General features: G+C 45.2%; 1 protein-coding gene across 2 annotated transcripts in view; it reads right to left on the reverse strand.

Annotated features, from left to right (window-relative positions):
- Positions 1-2,527: 2,527 nt before the first annotated feature.
- Positions 2,528-24,567, reverse strand: part of LOC120060238 (cysteine-rich motor neuron 1 protein-like) — a 47,240-nt gene continuing 25,200 nt past the window's right edge. For both annotated transcript variants that reach the window (XM_039009400.1, XM_039009399.1), the window contains exons 6-15: positions 23,508-23,711; positions 21,806-21,934; positions 20,994-21,147; positions 16,886-17,007; positions 14,246-14,464; positions 13,500-13,715; positions 5,795-6,016; positions 4,863-4,988; positions 4,055-4,233; positions 2,528-3,461 (exon numbers count right to left, since the gene is read on the reverse strand). In XM_039009400.1, the coding sequence (XP_038865328.1) occupies positions 3,270-3,461; positions 4,055-4,233; positions 4,863-4,988; positions 5,795-6,016; positions 13,500-13,715; positions 14,246-14,464; positions 16,886-17,007; positions 20,994-21,147; positions 21,806-21,934; positions 23,508-23,711 (1,763 nt within the window). In that variant the 3' untranslated portion in view covers positions 2,528-3,269. The remainder of the gene's footprint in view (positions 3,462-4,054; positions 4,234-4,862; positions 4,989-5,794; positions 6,017-13,499; positions 13,716-14,245; positions 14,465-16,885; positions 17,008-20,993; positions 21,148-21,805; positions 21,935-23,507; positions 23,712-24,567) is intronic.

A 24,567-nucleotide genomic window follows, 5' to 3' on the forward strand; every position in this document is an offset into this window, starting at 1 on the left:
AAAAAAAAAAGTATCTCACACCTTGGATTTAGCTGAGAAACTTGATAATTAGCTATGGACTGTGGATATTCTTTTACTGAGAGATCTATGGGGTGTTTGACTAGTACTCTGAATTTCACAAAATGTTCCTGTTGAATGTGACCTCTGATGGTATCGAAAAGCCGTTGTGACCACACTAATAATTGGTTTAACCGTTATGCTGTAAGAAGCTAATCTTTGAAAAAAAGCTCCTTAAATGGTTGATTTCTTGTGTTTTCGGACCAATCTTCACCTCATGTTGAGCTTTATGAGCAAACGGTGACAGTCAAGTCAAACGGAATTCTTCAGGTTGTCTGTTCAAGCCTTCCTGACTCAGTGTTTTTCTGTCTGTGGTTTTATGAAGCCCCGAGTGTGAGACTGAGATCTGGCCGCTGCATTCCCCACTCACGCCTCATCCGTATAGCCCTGTGGGCTGTGAGAAACACCAAACACACATCTCTGGTCTTCCCCATCCGCTAACACATCACGGATAAGGAGAGCAGAGCAACTATGCTTAAGAGAAAGGAAACTTTAAAACCTTTGGGAAACTAAGTGAGAAGATTTTTTTATTTAACAAGACAAGTCAGTTAAGAACAACGCTGGGCCAATTGTGCACAGCCCTATGGGACTCCCAATCACAACCAGATGTGATACAGCCTGGATTTGAACCAAGGACTGTAGTGACACCTCTGGCACTGAGATGCTGCGCCACTTGGGAGCCCAGGAAGCAGATCCCCTTTGGCAGCACTGGGCAAGAGTAGATAAAGGAACAGATGTCACATCTAACCATGATATGTTACCTCTTTTGAACCCAACTGTTGCTAAGTTGATATTTATTGATATTTATTTGATTTGTAGGGATTTCCAGTCTTTTTTTAAAAGCACGGGGCATCAGCCAGCTCCGTCACACTTTTCATTGCAAACATATCACCATGGAAATGTCACAAGCACTGAAATGTCTTCCCAAATGTTAAATGTAAAGAATTTTTGTTCACACATTTTGTTTTTCAAAATAAGTATAAATGTTACAGTTCAACAGCAAAGAAAAATGTATTTACAGTTTACAACAGTAAAATAAATAGGCTTGAAAAACAAAGCAGATGGAAATGGTAAATGGCTTACAATATCTAAAATGTACAGCAGCTTTGGCTACCAAGTTCATTTGCCAAAAACACGTCATTAACTCAATCTATACTTTAGTATTAATAAATAAAGCTATGTGAAAAAATAAATAAGCGACTCTTCTGTCCTACTTTTATCTACCTTTTTTACACATAGGAAAAACAAATAACCCCTCTTACCTTCATTTAAAACACATGGTTGTGATTCAAACGGACCCAAATCTACTGAATTACTTTTGAAACTCTTCAATAGAAATCTATATTTGTCTCCACACAGTTTTGGCATCACAATGGTCTTTGTATCGAGAGACTGGCAATGTAACTATGAAATCAGATCCAAAGATTTCCTAATAAACCCCAGTCTGTTTTGTAATGCTCTGAATCACATCTATTTCATTAGATTGTTAAATAAGCCTCGAATTTGCTGCACCATTATGTTTACTTGAGTGATTCATCACCTCCATGTGCTAAATATGCCCATCAAATCCCTGATTAGGCCTTTATCCCGCCAGGAAGCTCATCCACAGCTTTTTAAAACACTGGATCCTAACAAAAGTGCTACATTTTATGAACATGCGCTGTTGGAATGTACCATTATTTGCATTTCATAGCAGAGTCTCCTTGAGACCCTTGCCCCTTGCCCCTTTTCATTGTAATATGTTATAAACTGGTGGGAATGGGGAGACCTTCAGTCAGGTTACCTTGGCATGGAATACATGGCACAACAAATTGCACCAAAATTGGACTAGCATACGTCATTACAGGAGAAACAATGAAATATGAAAAACATTAAGGCTATAAAATAAAGGCTACTAATGTATATGTTAACATTCTCTGGAAACAGTAGCTCATGTTTACGCACAGCTGTAAATGAAGTTATATAAGTGAGGCTTATTGTATGTTGACATTCCTCATGAGTAACTCCAGAAAGTCTGGAACTGCTTCTGTAGTTTCCTGTAATGAGTCCTCTTATCTGCAAGCTATAAAATAACAGTCGGGATTAGTATTAATCCACCTAATCTTGAAGTCCATTCCCATTTCTAGATGAAGTCCAGCCAATGGGATGATTCCTTCTAAAGAGAGTTATTGAGTACAGAAGGATGAAGGACCTTACTGTATTACAGCCAGACACACTGGCTTCATAGCTGAGGCAGAATACATTCACACCGTTTTCCCTCTTCCCAGGGTGGTTGGTTGTTTTCAGAATGGAATGATTTTGGTCATCACCTTTGAGGCAGACAGAAACCACTACAGTAAGTGGGAATAGAAGAGTGTCATTCCTTTGCATCGATGGGGAATGTTTAGTCTGGCATTTACAATGTTTTAATCTTGCCACCATGGAGACTTCCATAACAAAAACTAGGCTTGACCAAGAAAAACACTACAACTATTACACATAGAAATATATTTAAAAAAAGCTAAGATGGAAACCACACGTTCTAAAGCAGGAGTTTGGGTTTCTTTTTTTTCTAGGCCATAGTCTGCTGGGTTCTGATGCTGCTCAAAGTCATTGACTGGGGAGAGGAGCGAGTCATGGAACTAGCCATTCATCTGATAATCGACTTACCCTCCCATCCAATTTTGATTACAACTGGAAAACCAGTTAAATTGGCATCACTAAAACAATTGTTGATGAATTGAGTGCTGCGCTGCGGCACATAGAAAAGAGCAAACTAGAGACCTTCGACTAGAACCCAAACCCCTGTCCTAAAGCTGTTATATTCCTCCTGTTAGTTTCATGTTCTAGTTCCAGAGAAGGCGAGAAGCGATGATGATCATGTTCACATTTCAGAGCTCTCTCTGGCTGACTAGTAGCCTCTCTGGCTGACGAGTAGCCTCTCTGGCTGACTAGTAGCCTCTGGCTGACTAGTAGCCTCTCTGGCTGACTGTCACTCTGTCTGTGGTGAACTGTATGGCAAAGTCCCATAATGGCCACATCCTCCTGCCTCCACAGTCTCTCCTCACTGTACCAGCAGTATGATAAAGCAACAGGCAGTTGCATTGCATTGTTGTGGATCGATCACCATGAAAATGTGAGAAAGAGAGAAGAGGAGGTGCTTGGTAGCCTTTTGGGCAGCGTAGAGTTTGGGGGTCTGGTGAATGGGAGTTGGTGTTTAGGGGGAGGGGGGTCTAGCGCTGTCCCCTGACCTGGCCCGTACTCAGCTTGACCCGGGGGATGAGCATCCTCTCCCCACATGGTGAGCTCATCTCTGGGGAGAAGTTGATGCCACAGTCATTCTTCATGCTCTGGAACTTGTTCTCCTTTGAAGGTTCCATGTACACCACCGAGTTCTTATTCACATGCTTCTTCAGGATCACAGTCTAGGAAAGGAGGAAAGGAAATGTTTTAAATATCAATTACTTTACTTTCACACAACAGGTCTTGTCAGCTATATTGATTGAATCCTACTGCTTTGTGTTATCATGTCTAGTTAGGACGGGAGAGACTTTTTCGGAAACCATGTGACGAATTACGATTTTCTGTGCTGCTCTAGTCTCATTTCATGGGGGTGTTGTAAAACGATCACATTTTATGATAAACTTGACACAGTTCAAAGTGCTCCATCAGAATTAAGTGCTGGAAAAATACATTTATCCCTACTTTGACACCCTGAACATGAATTGTAGCAGGAGCTGGAAGATCAAGGAAAACCCACGACCCACCCACAGATTAGATCCTAAAACAACGGCCCACCCGCCCCGCTATGGTGCTATGATTTAGCACCATAGTGGTCTGAGTTTGGGCAGCAACCCCATACCAACAGCAAAAAAAATGAAGTAATTTAATTGGTTCTATCGGGCAGAATCATGAGGCATTTCGAAGCTGTGTTGCAATTCATTTGTGAATAGTCTTTTTCCGCAAGCTGTACATACAGTACTGGGCCTAATGAGCGGCTTTACCCACAATGCCTCACCTTCTTGGGGGCGCTGTAGCACGACATCCGCACCCACTTTTTCTTCTTGTTAATGAGGACTGCCACAATGAGGAAGATGACGATGGCCAGGAGGAGACCGGCCAGTATCCAGGCAGCTGATTGGTAGATGAGAGCCATCCTAGTTTGACTGGGGATGTTCTCTCCCAGGCTGTTCCCATCTGCAGGGAAAATCAATATCAGCTCTCCCCACAGACTGGACTACACATACTGCTGTCACACAGGCCAATATTTCCATTACATTATTCCCCTTCTAATCAATTTAAATGAAAAAGCAGCTCATGTCCTTCCTTAGTGTTTGGCAGTTTTCCCTGGCCAATACGTTAGATACAGTCTCCAGATGAATGTGTGTCCGTGTGCATTTAGCTCATTTGTCAAAGCATTCCAATTGCCCCACAAGAATGTAAGCATCAACAGGCTGGCTGGGAAAGTATGGACAATGATACCAAGTCACAGGTCTGAAGCAGTTGTTACCTATCAGTAACCTATCATTTAACCATCTCTGTGGGCCATAGGAGGAGTGAGTGAGTGAGTGAGTGAGTGAGTGAGTGAGTGAGTGAGTGAGTGAGTGAGTGAGTGAGTGAGTGAGTGAGTGAGTGAGTGAGTGAGTGAGTGAGTGAGTGAGTGAGTGAGTGAGTGAGTGAGTGAGTGAGTGAGTGAGTGAGTGAGTGAGTGAGTGAGTGAGTGAGTGAGTGAGTGAGTGAGTGACAGAGAGAAAGAGAGAAAGAGAGAAATAGTGAAAGGGAGAAGGTGAGCTAGAGAGAAAGAGAGATGGACAGACAGACTGTACCTGTAGCAGCAATGATAGGAGGCAAAGTGACAGTGGGGATCCAGACTGTGTTGTCCACTGTGGTAGTAACCCTGGTCTTGGGGGCCTTGGTCGACACCATCATTGGAACAGACGTTGTTGTTATTTCTGTAAACCAAAGAGGAAAATCACAAATAAGTCACAACCCACGTACGTAATGTCAAACACACTTGAGCTGAAAACAAATCCCACATCCCAGATCAATGTAACAGAAGGTTATGGTTGGGTGGAGTGTCTGTAGATAAGGTGTGTTTACGGGATGTGTTCCCTAAGCTTCCATGACTTCCCTTTGTCAAGAGTCTTATGTAAAGTGCTGTTATCCACCGAGCAAATAACCAAAACAAAGCTGAGATGAAACGGTTACAAATCAGAGGGAACAATGCATGCCTGTGTCAAGGTTTTCCTCTATAGGAAAAGCTGACATGGAGCTTTGCCTTCCTGTGCCGGCATTGAGAGTGGCGGGTCGGCTCAGCCGGAGACAGGAAACACGTGTGAATGTGCGGATGCTTGGGGAATGTTTTCACTCTGAGTGAGTTGTGTCACATGGAATGTTGCTGTGAGTAACGGTGTTTGCCCAAGCAGCGCCAGCGAAACAGGCACTCAGAACGCGACTCACACACGCTTGCTTTATTCTAGCTAACCGAAAAAGTTTGAAAACGGTTCCTCCCTTCCTACAAGTTACACTGTGATTGATAATGGTCTCAATAACAAGCTGTACCTCGTCCCAAAGGAATAACTTGTTTTAATGCATACTTAATATGGGATTTTTCACAAGACACAAATATACTACACACTAGAATGACAGTGGACATCATTAGGGAGGCTAACAAGGCAGTGTGCTCTCACCCATCTAGACATTCCCAGGAGTTTAGTTCCACGGACAGACTCACTCTCACACATACAAACTCACTTACCCAGACAGTGAGGGCAGCACTGGCCCTTGCGCAGGACGGGCACCCTGCAGTTGGCAGGCGGGCAGCGCTGGGAGAAACACTGAATGGTTCCATTGTTGCAGGTGCAGCTGGTGCAGGCATTGGCCTTCCAGGTGTCCCCAGCCAAAAGCACGTCTCCCTCGCTGGAGATACAGTACTCCTGCTGACTGGTGCTCACCGGGAGCTGGGGACCCTGCTTGTCCTCTGTGGATGGAAGGATGGAGGGAGAGGCACACCAAGGTAGTATAACATGTTAATCCAGAGCAGTTATTAGGACAGTTCACCTGTGTTTGCAATAAGATGGTTTTACTGTATGGTAAATTCTAGCAGGAAGCTAGCTGATGACTAGGGACTAGGGAACACATGGCTGCTGTGCTGAGCTATGTCAGTTAACTCTCAGGCTTATCTCTGTGTCTCATAGCCATAGGCCCATAGATCAATGGCCTGTCTGTGACCAAAGCTTAGCTAGACTGTACACATCTCAACACTAATGTAAATCAAATCAAATGTTATTCATCACATGCTTCGTAAACAACAGGCGTAGACTAACAGTGAAATGCTTACTTACAGGCCCTTCCCAACAATGCAGAGAGAAAGAAAATTGAGAAATGATAGAAAAGTACAACACGTAATAATAAATACACAATGAGTAACGATAACTTGGCTATATACAAGAGGTTCCAGTACTGAGTTGATGTGCAGGGGTATGAGGTAATTGAGGTAGATATGTACATAGAACTAGGAATAAAGTGACTAGGGAACAAGATAGATAATAAACAGCAGCAGCAGCCTATGTGATGTGTCAAAAAAGTTTGTGCATAAAGGGTCAATGCAGATAGTCTGGGTAGATGTTTGGTTAACTATTTAACTAATTATTTAGCAGTCTTATGGCTTGGGTTTAGAAGCTGTTCAGGGTCATGTTGGTTCCAGACTTGGTGCATCGGTAATGCTTTCTGTGCGGTAGCAGAGAGAACAGTCTTTGACTTGGGTGGCTGGAGTCTTTGAGAATTTTCTGTGCCTTCCTCTGACACCGCCTGGTATAGAGGTCCTGGATGGCAGGGAGCTCGGCCCCAGTGATGTACTGGGCCGTATACACTACCATCTGTAGCGTCTTGCGGTCTGATGCCAAGCAGTGGCCTTATTAGGGGGTGATGCAGCCAGTGGCCATACTAGGGGGTGATGCAGCCAGTGGCCATACTAGGGGGTGATGCAGCCAGTGGCCATACTAGGGGGTGATGCAGCCAGTTAAGATGCTCTCACTGGTGCAGCTGTATAACTTTTTGAGGATCTGTGGGCCCATGCCAAATCTTTTCAGCCTCCTGCCATCCACGACTGTGTTGGTGTGTGTGGACGACGATACATCCTTAGTGATCTGGACACCGAGGAACTACAGCCCTGTTGATGTGAATCGGGGCGTGCTTGGCCCTCCGTTTCATATAGTCCATCATCAGCTCCTTTGTCTTGCTGACATTGAGGGAGAGGTTGTTGTCCTGGCACCACATGGCCAGGTCTCTGACCTCCTCCCTACAGGCTGTCTCATCGTCGTCGTGCGCATCCACGCAGTCGTAGGTGAACAGGGAGTACTTGTGGGACTAAGATCGCACCCCTGTGGGCCCCTGTGTTAAGGGTCAGCGTGGCGGATGTGTTGTTGCCTACCACTTGGGGAGGCCCGTCTGAAAGTCCAGGATCCAGTTGCAGAGGGAGGTGTTCAGTCCCAACGTCTTTAGCTTAGTGATGAGTTTGGAAGGCACGATTGTGTTGAACGCTGAGCTGTGGTCAATGAACAGTATTCTCACATAGGTGTTCCTCTTGTCCAGGTGGGAGAGGGCAGTGTGGAGTGCAATAGAGACTGTGCCATTTGTGGATCTGTTGGGGCGGTATGCAAATTGGATTGAGTCCTGGTTGTCTGGGATGATGGTGTTGATGACCAGCCTTTCAAAGCCTTTCATGGCTACAGACAGGGACTATGGTGGTCTGCTTGAAACATGTATGTATTACAGACTGGGTAAGGGAGAGGATGAAAATGTGAGTGAAGACACAAGCTGGTCAGCGCATTCTCTGAGTACGCGTCTTGGTAATCCGTCTGGCCCTGTGACCTTGTGAATGTTAACCAGTTTAAATGTCTTACATCGGCTAGGGAGAGCGTAATCCGAAACAGCTGGTGCTTTCATGCAAGGTTCAGTGTTGCTTGGCTCGAAGCGAGCATAGAAGGTATTTAGCTTGGGTAGCTCGCGGCTAGGTTTCCCTTTGTTATCCGTGATAGTTTTCAAGCACTACCACATCCAACGAGCGTCAGAGCTGACGTAGTATTCGGTCTTAGTCCTGTATTGACTCTGCTTATTTGATGGCTCATCGGATGTCATAGCAGGATTTCTTATTTCTTATAAAAAATGATCAATGGAAACAGGATGCGCCTGAGCTAATTTTCGAGTCTAATAGCCAAGGGTCTGAATATGGATGTAAATAAGTTATCTGTTTTTAATTTTTAATACATTTGCAAAATAAAAATAATGAGGTATTGTGTGTAGATTGCTGAGAAAAAAACCCTATATTGAATCCATTTTAGAATAAGGCTGTAACGTAACAACATGTGGAAAAAGTCAAGGGATCTGAATACTTTCCCAAAGTCACTGTATGCCACGCCTGTCATGTGGATGGATTATCTTGGCAAAGGAGAAATACTCACTAACAATGATGTAAACAAATTTTTGCACAACATTTGAGAGAAATATACTTTTTGTGTGTACAAGAAATTTCTGTGATCTTTTATTTCAGCTCATGAAACATGGGACCAACACTTTACAAGTTGTGATTATATTTTTGTTCAGTATAGTTATGGTCAGATTTGAAAAATGGAGAGGGGGGAGAGCTATGTATGGGTTTCTATGTGTGGACTAAAGGTGATCTGAAGATTTGTCACCTCTAGTTGCACAGGTGACATGCTGGTAAAAATGAGGTAAGACTGATTTTCAAATCAAATTTTATTAATCACATGCACCGAATACAACAGGTGGACCTTACAGTGAAATGCTTACTTACGAGCCCCTAACCAACAATGCAGTTTAAAAAAATATGGATAAGAATAAGAAATAAATGTAACAAGTAAATAAAGAGCAGCAGTAAAATAATAATAGTGAGACTATATACAGGGGGCTACTGGTACAGAGTCACTGTGCGTGGGCACCGGTTAGTTGAGGTAATATGTACATGTAGGTAGAGTTATTAAAGTGACTATGCATAGATGACAACATCAGAGAGTAGCCGCTGTGTAAAAGAGGGGGAGGGGAGGGGGGGTGCAAATAGTCTGGGTAGCCATTTGATGAGGTGTTCAGGAGTCTTATGGCTTGGGGGTAGAAGCTGTTTAGAAGCCTCTTGAACCTAGACTTGGCGCTCCGGTACCACTTGCCGTGTGGTAGCAGAGAGAACAGTCTATGACTAGGGTGGCTGGAGTCTTTGACAAATTTTAGGGTCTTCCTCTGACACCACCTGGTATAGAGGTCCTGGATGGCAGGAAGCTTGGCTGCAGTGATGTACTGGGCCGTTCACACTACCCTCTGTAGTGCCTTGCGGTCGGAGGCCGAGCAGTTGCCATACCAGGCAGTGATGCAACCAGTCAGGATGCTCTTGATGGTGCAGCTGTAGAACCTTTTGAGGATCTGAGGACCCATGCCAAATCTTTTCAGTCTCCTGAGGGGGAATAGGTTTTGTCATTGCTTCTTCACGACTGTCTTGGTGTGCTTGGACCATGTTAGTTTATTGGTGATGTGGACACCAAGGAACTTGAAGCTCTGAACCTGCTCCACTACAGCCCCGTCGATGAGAATGGGGACGTGCTCGGTCCTCTTTTTCCTGTTGTTCACAATCATCTCCTTTGTCTTGATCACGTTGAGGGAGAGGTTGTTGTCCTGGCACCACACGGCCAGGTCTCTGACCTCCTCCCTACAGGCTGTCTCATCATCGTTGTGCGCATCCACGCAGTCGTGGGTGAACAGGGAGTACAAGAGGGGACTCAGCACGCACCCCTGAGGGGCCCCTGTGTTGAGGATCAGCGTGGCGGATGTGTTGTTACTTACCCTTACCACCTGGGGGCGGCCAGTCAGGAAGTCCAGGATCCAGTTGCAAAGGGAGGTGTTGAGTCCCAGGGTCCTTAGCTTATTGATGAGCTTTGAGGTCACTATGGTGTTGAACCCTGAGTTATAGTCAATGAATAGCATTCTCACATAGGTGTTATTTTTGTCCAGGTGGGAAAGGGCAGTGTGGAGTGCAATAGAGATGGCATCATCTGTGGATCTGCTGGGGCGGTATGCAAATTGGAGTGAGTCTAGGGTTTTTGGGATAATGGTGTTGATGTGAGCCATGACCAGCCTTTCAAATTCCTTCATGGCTACAGACGTGAGTGCTACGGGTTGGTAGTCATTTAGGCAGGTTATATTAGTGTTCTTGGGCATAGGGACTATGGTGGTCTGCTTAAAACATGTTGGTATTACAGACTCGGACAGGGAGAGGTTGAAAATGTCAGTGAATACACTTGCCAGTTGGTCAGCGCATGCTTGCAGTACACGTCCTGGTAATCCGTCTGGCCCTGCGGCCTTGTGAATGTTGACCTGTTTAAAGGTCTTACTCACATCGGCTGCGGAGAGCGTGATCACACAGTCTTCCGGAACAGCTGGTGCTCTCATGCATGTTTCAGTGTTATTTGCCTCGAAGCGAGCATAGAAGTAGTTTTGCTCGTCTGGTAGGCTTGTGTCACCGGGCAGCTCTCGGCTGTGCTTCCTTTTGTAGTCTCTAATGGTTTGCAAGCCCTGCCACATCCGACTAGCGTCAGAGCAGGTGTAGTACGATTTGATCTTAGTCCTGTATTGACACTTTGCATGTTCGTCGGAGGGCATAGCGGGATTTCTTATAAGCTTCCAGGTTAGAGTCCCGCTCCTTGAAAGCGGCAGCTCTACCCTTTAGCTCAGTGCGGATGTTGCCTGTAATCCATGGCTTCTAGTTGGGGTATGTACATACGGTCACTGTGGGGACGACGTCATCGATGCACTTATTGATGAAGCCAATGACTGATGTGGTGTACTCCTCAATGCCATTTGAGGAATCCCAGAACATATTCCAGTCCTGGAACTTAGCATCTGCTGCATCTGACCACGTTTTTATTGATCAAGTCACTGATGCTTCCTGCTTTAATTTTTGCTTATAACCAGGAATCAGGAGGATAGAATTATGGTCAGATTTGCCAAATGGAGGGCGAGGGAGAGCTTTGTACGCGTCTCTGTGTGTGGAGTAAAGGTGGTCCAGAGTTTTTTTCCCTCTGGTTGCACATTTAACATGCTGATAGAAATGAGGTAAAACATATTTAAGTTTCCCTGCATTAAAGTCCCCGGCTACTAGGAGCGCCGGCTCTGGGTGAGCGTTTCCTTGTTTGCTTATGGCGGAATACAGCTCATTCAGTGCTGTCTTAGTGCCAGCCTCAGTCTGTGCTGGTATGTAAACAGCTACGAAAAATACAGATGAAAACTCTCTAGGTAGATAGTGTGGTCTACAGCTTATCATAAGATACTCTACCTCAGGTGAGTAATAGCTCGAGACTTCCTTAGATATGGTCCACCAGCTGTTATTTACAAAAATACATAATCCGCCACCCCTTGTTTTACCAGACGCCGCTGTTCTATCCTGCCGGTAAAGCATATAACCAGCCAGCTGTATGTTGATAGTGTCGTCGTTCAACCAGGACTCCGTGAAGCATAAGATATTACAGTTTTGAATGTCCCGTAGGTAGTTTAATCTTCCGTGTAGGTCATCTATTTTATTTTCCAAAGATTCTATTCTGCTAGCAAAAGTGCAAGGAAGTGGGGGGTTTATTCGATCGCCTATGAATTCTCAGAAGGCAGCCCGCCCTTTGCCCCTTTTTCTCCGCCTTCTCTTCACGCAAATCACGGGGATCTGGGCCTGTTCCCAGGAGAGCAGTATAACATTCACGTCGAGCTCGTCAGACTTGTTAAAGGAAAAAAAGGATTCTGCCAGTCCGTGGTGAGTAATCGCAGTTTTAATGTCCAGAAGTTATTTTCGGTCATAAGAGATGGTAGCGGCAACATTATGTACAAAATAAGTAAAAAAATAAGTTACAAACAACGCAAAGAAACAAACAAAAAACACAATTGTTTGGGGACACGTAAAACGTCAGCCTTCTTCACCGGTGCCATCTTATTTATTTCAGTTTTCCTGCATTAAAATCACCAGCCGCTAGGAGTGCCGACTCTGGATTAGTATTTTTTTGTTTGCTTATGGCACTATACAGCTCGTTGAGTGCCGTCTTAGTGCCAGCATCGGTTGGTAGTGGTTAATAAACTGCTACGAAAAATATTGATGAAAACTTTCTTGGAAAATACTATGGTCTCGTTCTCTTCCAAGTCTTTGGGATTGGGGGCTGGTCTGGGGTGAGCAGTATGTTCAGCGCCGCCAACTTGTTGAAGTCGAAATCTTCATCCAAATCGACGTTAGTGATCGTTTTTCTGATGTCCAGAAGCTCTTTACGGTCATAGATAATGATGGTGTAAACATTATACAAAAAAATCCCACTCAAAATAGCCTGTAAAACGGCAGCTATCCATTCCAGCGCCATTCTTACTCTTCCATGATGTACACATACATCAAGGGGCCTGTCATTGAAATGTGTATTATTCCCACATTCTTCAGAGACAGAACCATACATATATCAAAGGGCTGCCTCTTACAATCTGATTTTGTGGTGGGAGATGTGGTGATAACGCAACTAGCCGAGCATTCCCAAGGAGGCTCTGTGGGTTTCAGGGGCTGTCATGCATTTCTGATTTGTGAGGCTCTTGCTTGGGGGGCTGGAGGGAGGAGTGAGGTGCGGGGGGAGGTCGTGGTGGGGGAAGGTGGTGATGGGGTGAGGAGTGAGGGGTGGAGGGCGGTGGTGGTGGGGGAGGAGTGAGGGGCGGGGGAGATGGTGTTGGGGGGACAGTGTCCAACTCTATTCTTCTCAGCAGCTGGTGAGGTCACATGACCTGAATAGTGTTGCGAAATTCTGGGAACCTTCAATAAATTGCCTGGTTTTCAAGAAATCCTGGTTGGAGGATTCTGGATTTTCCCTCTTGATTCCGGAATCTTCCAAATGGGATTTCAGGGAAACCAGGGAATTTATTGAAAGTGCCTGGAATTTTGCAACCCTAGACCTGACCAGGAGAAACTAGTTATAGGCTATAACTAGGGCCTAAAGTTTTTCCTAGTCATATCACATTGCCATGAAAAATACTGTTCTTATGTACGAATAGTGGAAACAGACAGGCTTGTCCCCATGTGTTCCTCTCTGGAGGATATATCCCCATGTAAAGCCAGCCGGTTTGGTCTGGATTCTTTATTAGCCTGTGTGTACTGACATTAAACTGTGGGACAGATTGCAACATGCACCAAGACAAGGCAAGACCCTCAATCCACCACCACATGCTGCTGATAATGGCTCCAGATCAAATTTATCCCACTCTATACTGATCACAAACTGACATCGCTTCTGGAGTCATTCAAGTGCTTTTGATATTATCTGAAATTGCTCTTGTCAAGGCTAGTACGATGATAGAGTTCTACATTTACAGAGAAGAAAATGGCTTAGTACTAGAGGTTTCCTAGTAAAGCAGCCTATGACAGATGTGGGGGATGTAAGGTACTGTACCTGGGCAGACATGGCAACAGGTGTCCTTGTTCCTGGTTGGGGCCTGACACACAGCAGGGGGACACACTTCAGTATCGCACAGAACACGGCCCTTCCTGCAGGTGCAGCGTGTACACTCATCCAGGTTCCAGGTCTCTCCCTCCACATAGAGTTTCCCCCCAGGGGCTCGACACACCACCAGGTCCATGCCCTCTGGCTGACCACTGCCTGACTCATCTGGACAGACAACACACAGGTTATGAGAGGCAGATAACAGTAACACAACAACACATGAAAGACTACAAAGAATAAGGTTCACATCTTACTAGAACTAAGCTTGGTGGTTACACAACAATTTGTGTTCGGACATACTTTCCTCTAGTCCAGTACAACAGTACAGATAAAACAATTGACTGCAATAGGGTTGATATCTGTAAGGAGTTAGTCTGTTGTCTCCTGACAAACTGTGTTGAGTTACTGAAAGTTGTAGACATTCTTTCACTTATAAATATTTGAACAGTCCACTGAGTCACTCCCCTATAAATATCCCCAGTGACTCTGAGGGGTGTGGATGAAAAGGTGTGGGTGTGTAACTGTGTATCAATGTGTGTTGCTCCTTACACAAACACAAAGTGTGAGTGTTCATGGAGCCTGAGACCTGACTGATGGGGCAGTAAGTGGACTGGGCTCTAGGGTGTGAGCTCCTATGGGACTGTGAACTGCCAGACGTGTGTGTGTTGATAGATCAGCCGGCTCCAGACAAGTACCTTCACAAGTGGGACAGCACTGGTCAGGCCTGACCACGGGGTTGGGACAACTGGGCACAGGGCAGGATATGAGCACACACATCTCTCTCCCGGTGTGGCAGTAGCAGTCTCGGCAGCCGTCGTGCCAGCTCTCGCCCTCCTCATAGCGGTGCCCGTTGGAGGTCAGGCAGTAGCTGGGCATGGGGGCGGGGGCAGTGGTGCTTGGCAGGTGGTCACTCTCTGGAAAAAAACCATGAACACAGACAGACGTTAGGAAGGGAGGGAGACTGGTGACTTGAACCTGGGAGAAACCATCAACACAGACAGACGTTAGGAAGGGAGGGAGACTGGTGACTTGAACCTGGGAGAAACCATGAACACAGACAGACGTTAGGAAGGGAGGGAGACTGGTGACTTGAACCTGGGAGAAACCATGAACACAGACAGACGTTAGGAAGGGAGGGAGACTGGTGACTTGAACCTGGGAGAAACCATCAACACAGACAGACGTTAGGAAGGGAGGGAGACTGGTGACTTGAACCTGGGAGAAACCATGAACACAGACAGACGTTAGGAAGGGAGGGAGACTGGTGACTTGAACCTGGGAGAAACCATCAACACAGACAGACGTTAGGAAGGGAGGGAGACTGGTGACTTGAACCTGGGAGAAACCATGAACACAGACAGACGTTAGGAAGGGAGGGAGACTGGTGACTTGAACCTGGGAGAAACCATCAACACAGACAGACGTTAGGAAGGGAGGGAGACTGGTGACTTGAACCTGGGAGAAACCATGAACACAGACAGACGTTAGGAAGGGAGGGAGACTGGTGACTTGAACCTGGGAGAAACCATGAACACAGACAGACGTTAGGAAGGGAGGGAGACTGGTGACTTGAACCTGGGAGAAACCATCAACACAGACAGACGTTAGGAAGGGAGGGAGACTGGTGACTTGAACCTGGGAGAAACCATGAACACAGACAGACGTTAGGAAGGGAGGGAGACTGGTGACTTGAACCTGGGAGAAACCATCAACACAGACAGACGTTAGGAAGGGAGGGAGACTGGTGACTTGAACCTGGGAGAAACCATGAACACAGACAGACGTTAGGAAGGGAGGGAGACTGGTGACTTGAACCTGGGAGAAACCATGAACACAGACAGACGTTAGGAAGGGAGGGAGACTGGTGACTTGAACCTGGGAGAAACCATGAACACAGACAGACGTTAGGAAGGGAGGGAGACTGGTGACTTGAACCTGGGAGAAACCATGAACACAGACAGACGTTAGGAAGGGAGGGAGACTGGTGACTTGAACCTGGGAGAAACCATCAACACAGACAGACGTTAGGAAGGGAGGGAGACTGGTGACTTGAACCTGGGAGAAACCATGAACACAGACAGACGTTAGGAAGGGAGGGAGACTGGTGACTTGAACCTGGGAGAAACCATCAACACAGACAGACGTTAGGAAGGGAGGGAGACTGGTGACTTGAACCTGGGAGAAACCATCAACACAGACAGACGTTAGGAAGGGAGGGAGACTGGTGACTTGAACCTGTGAGAAACCATCAACAGGGATGTTTCAGGGCATGAGAAACGCAGGAGTGAATTCAAAGTGGAAATGTCATTAAGAATAAAATGGATAGTAAAGCTATCCAATGTTATTGTCTTGGGTCCATTAGAGGCTAACGAGAAAGCTCTGCTAACCGTCCCTGGTTCCTCTCAGCTCCACCTTCACCAAACACCATTATGTGCTCTTCCTTTTAAAGTCTCTTAATTTCCCAATAATCCATTTACAGTTACAACACAAATAAATAAAGTTGAATAATTTCCCTGAAGTTTTTGGGACCTGACCCAAAACTGATGTCCTCTGTTTCTGTTGAGAGATAGGTTGAGGTTATAAAACCCCACATCTGCCAATAACTGGCCCCCAAGTGGGATATAAACCCAGTGTGGCTGTTAAGTCTGGGGAGAACAGTGTTTTTGATAGAACGTAGTATTTCAGTGAATCACATCATGTTTCCACATCCAAGGCAGATGTTTATGTGTCTCTTCTCTCTCAACACACTGTTAAACAAAGGGAAAAAGGTACACTTCACAAAAAAGTTTCCTATCCATAAATATTTTAACAGTCCACTGAGTAACTGAGTAACAGTCTCAAAATAAGATAAACATGACGGGGTGCCACTTCACCGCCATCTTGCTGAGCAAGAACCTCCAAATACATTCCAAGCTAAAATATTTATGATATTACTGGAAAAATTCAATAAACACATAAAAAAGTATAAATAAGCCGTCTAAACTTTCTTTAACTTGTGTGGTTGGTGAATCTAATCAAACATGCACACACAGGCCTCAGCGGGAGCTAAATAAAACACAAGAGTCAAAACATCCATTCATAACAGGCTTCACAGCAGATCAGCTAAATGGTTCCAGCAAATCAAATCTGCTACATAGTGGGAGAAAGTCAACACACACACGGTCACACAAACATGTGTACAAACACGCACGCAGACGCACACGCACGCACACACACACGCACACACACACACACTACTGTTGTTGTTATTGAACTGAAGTCATGTGACCGGCTGACCCAGACGGATGGATATTGATGCGGACCAGATTTGACAGACAGACAGATGAGAATCATACCTTTGCACATGCAAATGGAGCAGCCCTTCCTGTTCTGCCGGTAGCCATCGCTGCAGTTCTTATCACAGGTTAAGGGGGGACACTTGACACAGCGACACATCTCACAGCCGTGCTTATTCCTCCTGTGGGATAGATAGAGCACACAGATGTCTATCAGATATGTAATGAGAGAGGGAACAATAAGAATGCCATTTTACATCTCAAATGGGGCATATTAAACTCATATTTGAATGAAAGCTCAATAGCCAGTGGTCTTGTGAGTGGTCTGGTGGAGTACTGCCGTGGAACCAGATGGTCAGGTCTGGTATAATAGACATATGGTTCTGTTTTCCCCCTGCTATATTAGCTGGCTTTGAAGAGGCCTGATAAAAGCAGCACCCTGGAACACGTGAGAGCCCCATGGTGCACGGCACACACACCATACCAATGCTAGAGTCTAGGGCACTGGGTTTAAAGCAAATTCAGATGCTTTCCATTTGATTCAACCTATTCAGATGGCTACTGTATTGCTACCAAAGCCTTTGGCTGACATGCGAGGTCCAGAGCAGGGCCAGATGATATGAATGCAGCCAGGTTGATTAAGGAACGTAGAGACTGAAGGGCCCTGCTCTCCATTAACTATGAGCTCATCATGGTTGATTTGATGACAAACAGATTTGTAAACAGAGTAGACACAGGGATGACACTGGAAAAACAATCCCGGAAGAGTTTGAGAGACGATCTAAGCGGCTTCTGAAATGAAACTAAACCCCCACTGATTGGCCGAAAGCTAAGGAAGATACACGCAGAGAAAAAACAAACCATAGATGAGTTAGGAACGGACACAGAGCATGTGACCTAGTTGGATCCATATATAGAGGTCATAAAACATAGATGAGCAGCAGGTTGAGAAATGCCCGATCCAGATGGGTTCATCTATTACAACTCCAGTCTGTCTCGTTCTCTGTGTGTCTCCCATACTCTCTTTTTCTGGAACCTGGAACCCATAAGGCCTTTTTCAATTAAACATGGATTCCGTTAGGTTGGATTAATTACACTATTAGTCTCTGTAGGCCACATAAATAAAACAGGAAATGAACCCAAATCAAATGTTATTCATCACATGCTTCGTAAACAACAGGTGTAGACTAACAGTGAAATGCTTACTTACAGGCCCTTCCCAACAATGCAGAAATAAAGAAAATAGAGAAATAATAGAAAAGTAAAACACGTAATAATAGATACACAATGAGGAACGATAATTTGGCTATATACACATGGTACCAGTATCGAGTCGATGAGCAGGGGTGCGAGGTAATTAAGGTAGATATATACATATAACTAGGAATAAAGTGACAGATAATAAACAGCAGCAGCGTGTGTGATGAATCAAAAAAGTTAGTGCAAGCAGGGTCAATGCAGATATTTCGGTAGCTATTGGGCAGTGATGTAAAGTAACTAAGTAAAAATACTTTGAAGTACTACTTAAGTACATTTTTTGTATATCTGTACTTTACTATCTATATTTTTGACAACTTTTACTCCACTACATTCCTAGAGAACATATGTACTTTTTACTCCCATCCATTCCCCCTGACTCCCAAAAGTACTCGTTATATTTCTAATGCTCAGGCAGGACAGCAATATGGGGCGGCAGGTAGCCTAGTGGTTAGAACGTTGGGCCACTAACCGAAAGGTTGCTGGATCAAATCCCCGAGCTGACAAGCTAAGAATCTGTCATTCTTCCCCTGAGCAAAGCAGTTAACCCACTGTTCCCCCAGGCCCCCAGGTTGGATTAAATGCAGTAGATACATTTCAGTTGTGCAACTGACTAGGATTGTCCATTTCATGCACCTATCAATATTATGTGTTGTCATCCCTACGGCCTCTGATGTGACGGACTCACACAAATGCTGTGTCTGCAAATAGTGTTGGAGTCTGTCCTTGGCTGTCTATACATTTTAAAACAAGAAAATTGTCACGTCTGCTTTGCTTAATATAAGGAATTTGATATATAGTATTTACTTTTACTTTTTACTGAAGTATGACAGTTGAGCACTTTTTACACCAATGTTATTTGGTTAACTAATTAACTAACTATTTAGCAGTCTTATGGCTTGGGTAGAAGCTGTTCAGGGTCCTGTTGGTTCTCTGCTACCGCTTGCTGTGCGGTAGCAGAGAGAACAGTCCATTACTTGGGTGGCTGGAGTCTTTTACAATTTTTAGAGCCTTCCTCTGACACCGCCTGGTATAGAGGTCCTGGATGGCAGGGAGTCCGGCCCCAGTGATGTACTTGGCCATAAGCACTACCCTCTGTAGCGCCTTGCAGTCAGATGCCAAACAGTTACCATACCAAGTGGTGATGCAGCCAGTCAAGATGCTTCCAATGGTGCAGCTGTAGAACTTTTTGAAGATCTTGACCCATGACAAAACTTTTCAGCCTCTGAGTGGTGTTGTCGTGCCCACTTCACCACCGTGTTGGTGTGTTTGGACCATGAAAGATCCTTAGTGATGTGGACACCGAGGAACTTGAAGCTCTCGACCTGCTCTACTACAGCCCCCAGAGGCAGTCGGAGACAATGCCCTGCCACTAGCAGTGGTCACATCTCTACTGATTCAGCAGTAATGACAGTATGGAGAGGCCAGGCTGAGCTTTGAGCTGGCTGGGCCCTCAGTGTACAAACACAGAGACAGAGAGTCTGGCCATCTTGGTAACTGGGCTTTGTTTAAAGGTGGTGTGTGGAATTTCGTGCACAGCGCTGGGCTCTGGGGCTGGGATTGCTGGCTCTGCACAAATTCCAGCGTGCTTGGCAACAGGAGAATTCCGTGCACGTCCTATCAGGTCCGATGATGATTTAGACCCATTGAGGAGGGGAAACGCTTTAAGTCCCCCTTTGTGTCCTTCCCGAAGGCGCTCAACTATGCCAAATGTCAATGTAAACACACCTTTAGGGCTCTGACCCACTCTGACAGCCCACTGCTCACTGCTTACATGATGTCCCCCTCTACCCTATGGAGATAAGAGAACTGGACTGTTCATACATAGCAAGGATAGTGTTTGAGGCAACAAATTATATAGTTGAGTTCTCTGTAGAGGTTATAAATGCAGCCAATTTATACAAAGCCGTCTCTGTGCCACCTCTTTGTATCTTCTCACTAGTCCATTATAGGAGAAGCACTCTGCTAGAAGATTGATGCATTGCTTGGTTCATCAAGGATTCAGACTTCTGAAGGCGGCCCTGAACGGGTGCTTATGGATGCTTCCTGCTCCTCTTCCCCCTCGAGGGGACTCTCTTCTGACTATATCCTGCGCAGACATATCAGGCCCATCTTGAGTGGAGGCTCCAGAGAGCATGGTTCAGATACCAGAACAATCCCACTGTATACACTTCATAGAGGCCGCTTTTGTGCAGATGTGTTTTTGATCGTTGTTTTGAGACGGAAAGATGATTTATGAAATTAAAGTGTGGGGGAAGGGGTAGAGGGACTGAAGCACCAGACACTGCACTGGTCACACAGAGACACAAATTGGCCCCTGATTGGCCCTGATTGACCCTTTAGATCTGAGCAGGTGGGGAGAAGGTGAGGCTGCCAGGTGGGTAACAGTATACTTCCTCTCTGCCCAGTGAGACCTGGCACTGCACCCTGCCAACTACTCCACCTGGAGAATGATGATGTTGTCTGTACACACTGATCTACAGTCATGTTTTTACAGAGTCTGATAGTCCTGTCAGCCAAGATACAGTGCTTGTGTTCCATTGCCAGAGCCAAAGATTTCACAGTGTGAGTAGTAGCGCACTTGTCAAATAACCAAAATCAAACTAAAAGCGTTTACACAGTTGAAGTCTACATCATTACAAAATACATGACTGAACAAAACAAACAATGAGAGGAGGAGGCCTATTTATAACTACATAGTAGAAACATAGTGTTTTTCCAGCTAACGAGAGGCCGGATTGTATGTTAGGGCCCATGTCAATAATAAACCAGACAAATCATCATTACTTCAGGCTTTGGCCTTCAGTCGTAACCAATGGGGCTGTAACAGCCTTTGATCAGCGTGGAAACTAAGGGGTGAATAATGAGCAGTGCTTAACTTGAAGATGTGGAGACCATCCAGAGGACTTACACATATCCGTAGGGACAGGTCTTGCTGCAGGTCAGGGGTCGGCACTTGGGCATTGGAGAGCTGCACTCACACACCTCGCAGCCAAAGTTATCCTTCTCGTATCCCATGGGGCATTGCAGGGAGCAATATGTCCCCAGGTCAGGGCAGGATTCATCTGAAACAGTTCACATGGAGGTCATCTTACCATCAACACCATGTTAGTTTGCATTAGGGTTTTTCATTTGAGAATTCCTACAACTTAAAACGGCAAAATACTACACAGCCATGGAAACACATGAGGTGCGACAGATATTTCTTAGTGTGTGTGCTTATGTTTGTGTTATGGAGATAACGTGCCAGGGAATCGTCAATTTAAGCAAGTTACAGTATGTGTGTGTTTACGGTATGTGTGTGTTTACAGTGTGTGTGTGTTTACGGTATGTGTGTGTTTACAGTGTGTGTGTTTACAGTGTGTGTGTTTACAGTGTTTGTGTGTTTACAGTGTGTGTGTTTACAGTGTGTGTGTGTTTACAGTGTGTGTGTGTTTACAGTGTGGGTGTGTTTACGGTATGTGTGTGTTTACAGTGTGTGTGTGATTACAGTGTGTGTGTGTTTACAGTGTGTGTGTGTTTACGGTATGTGTGTGTTTACAGTGTGTGTGTGTTTACGGTATGTGTGTGTTTACAGTGTGTGTGTGTGTGTGTTTACAGTGTGTGTGTGTGTGTTTACAGTCTGTGTGTGTTTACGGTGTGTGTATGTTTACAGTGTGTGTGTGTGTGTTTACAGTGTGTGTTTAACCGGGTTCAACCCTTTACATCCAGTATGAGACTCACGGTTGAGGCACTGGCAGAGCAGGCAGCCGTTGTTGTCCTGCTGGAAGCCGTAGGGGCAATCTTTCCCTGATCGAGAGCAGTTCTCCAGACGAGGACACAGCATGGGGCTCACTGTCTCATACGAAGGCTCTGTGAGATAGAACAGTAGGTTATAACCTTCATATGATGCTGCTATAACTCTCTATGACATGCCATACTATACTTGACACTATGAAGCCTATAACACTCACAGACATGTCATACTATTCTGAAATGAGGCTTTATTGAGAGTTCAGAGTAAAGAAACATACATTTAGACACACACAATGTTACACATCTATCTCCATGCCAACATAAATAGTTCAGTGTTCACGTTGCTCCCATCAGAGAGTGCTGTGATAAGAGATAAACGCAGGCCCATTACAGCAGATACTGTAGGTGCTCTCTATCAATTGGCTCTGATGAATGAGCACCTCACATGTTGTCTAAATGACCTGGAGTGCAGGAGCACGCTTTGCCTTGGTTCTCTCCCCTAACAGGGGAGGCCCTATGTGGGAGTCTGGTGTGTCAGAGGCTGGCACTGGACAGACCCAGAGGGCTTCTGGCCCTGGTCAGGGCCTCATCCTCACTGGAGCCGGTCAGCGATGAGGTGTTCTGCTGGCCTGGGTCACACATGTATGAGCCACAACCAGGGGATGTTAAGGTGGGGGTCTGGGTGCGAGCCCATTATCTTGCCACGTTCAGTGGGAGGAGCACCAAACAAGCTGTAACTAATTATGCTCACAAAAAAACAGTGATCCACTCCAATTAAGCAGCCTTAAGCCCTTAGTCTAAGCTGCACCTCATGCAGGTGGGTCTCATTTTGCAGGCTGGACCAATAAAAAATAACAAAGGAGCCTGCAGCTGAAGAATGCTGTGCGGCCTCCCCTTTAATGAGCCACCAACATGGCCTCCACATAGCTGCAGGGGGAGAGGCTATCCTACAGTTCTGCACCAGTCAGGTTCTAAGCTCAAAGTGACTGTATTGTAAAACACAACTGAATTGTAGCTCGGCCCAACGAAGTAGGAATTGTTCCATTTACAGATGAAGACGTCAATTGGCGGACGTACTGTACATGGATCTGTTGCACATCTGATATAGCTACATTGACATTTGAGGGGGTTTCATTAATGGGGGTGTTTTCCTGAAAATCAGCTGCCGAGTTGTAAGTTGTTTATGACAGCAGTTTGGCAGATACACTACGTTGGCTATATGAAGAGCTCCATGGAATGACAGATACAATTTATGGTGCCCCTGATCCTTAAACATCAGAAACATTGAAGTTGTTGTGCTTTCAAAAATGTTATTAGATTAAAAACTGAGTATACATTATATTATACAGTCTTTACTGCCCTATTAGGCTAGATGAAAGGAACATTCAATCTACCATTAAAACGTATGGTATGTCAATTGCTTGCACATGTAATATTAAGCTTCTGGAGAAGTGCGACGTCAGATATTTCCTTTTGAGGACATTGGTTGCTTTTGACAATAAGGGGTATGTCTAGAACATGCTAAAATTGGACTTGTTCCTTGCTATTTTCAAACTTAAATCTCCAACTACTTCAATGCTGTATGTGATTAGGTACAGTATGATCATACATTTATGAAGCAGGTGTGTGTGTGTGTGCGCGTGTGTGTGTGACTGTGTTTGAGTGTGTGTCTCGCTCTCTCTCTCCGTACCCTCGCAGAAGGGGCAGCATTCTCCTGGGATCTTGACTGGGTTCTGGCAGCTCTGTTTGCAGGCCATGGCGGTACAGTGAGGGTCTCCATCCACACACTGACAGAAGGTGCAGTCATCCTCCTTCCACTGCTCCTCGTGGCCACGCAGCTTGTTGTTCACCCAGCAGCTGGCCTCCGTGCTATCCATAGACAGGAGCTCCACATCTGGACACACAGAGAGGGAGACACAGATAGAGGCTGGGATCAGAAGGAGAAAAGTGTGGGAACTATACTGTGTTATTTGGTATACCATCCTTACTTGTAAATGCTGTGTGGTACATATGCTGTATGACACACAACATTAGGAATGTTTTGCCCTCAGAACAGCCTCAATTCGTCGGGGCATGGACTCTACAAAGTGTTGAAAGCATTGAGCATGAAAAACCCAGCAGAGTTGCAGTTCTAGACACAAACCGGTGCACCTGGCACCTACTACCATACCCCGTTCATAGGCACTTAAATGTAGTCTTGCCCATTCACCCTCTGAATGGCACATATACACAATCCATGTCTCAATTGTCCCAAGGTTTAAAAATCCTTCTTTAGCCTGTCTCCTCCTTCATCTACACTGATTGAAGTGGATTTAACAAGTGACATTCATAAAGGACCATAGCTTTCACCTGGATTCACCTGGTCAGTCTGTCATTAAAAGAGCAGGTGTTGTTAATGTTTTGTATACTCATTGTATGTACATATCGACGTAATTGAGTTAACAAAGTACTGGGTGGAATCAGAGGTGTGGGAAGCAGGATATTGCTGGAGGGACCAGGAGAAACTGGCCGCCACCAAAACTGGTGGAAGAACACTCCAAAGCTCTTTAAAGGAGTCAGAGAGGATGTAAAGAAACTGTACAGGGATCTAATGTACATATAGTGTAGGTCTAATGTATAATGTACGTAATTAGAGCTAGATGGAAGAGCATGGGATCGGAGCATTTCATATTGGAGCGAGATTAATTAATTAAAAGCAAGACAGACATAACTAATTTCCTGTCTCTGCAGTGTCCAGTCATTCCCTTTAA

This window comes from Salvelinus namaycush, chromosome 15, assembly GCF_016432855.1.
Source record: "Salvelinus namaycush isolate Seneca chromosome 15, SaNama_1.0, whole genome shotgun sequence".
Lineage (NCBI taxonomy): Eukaryota > Metazoa > Chordata > Actinopteri > Salmoniformes > Salmonidae > Salvelinus > Salvelinus namaycush.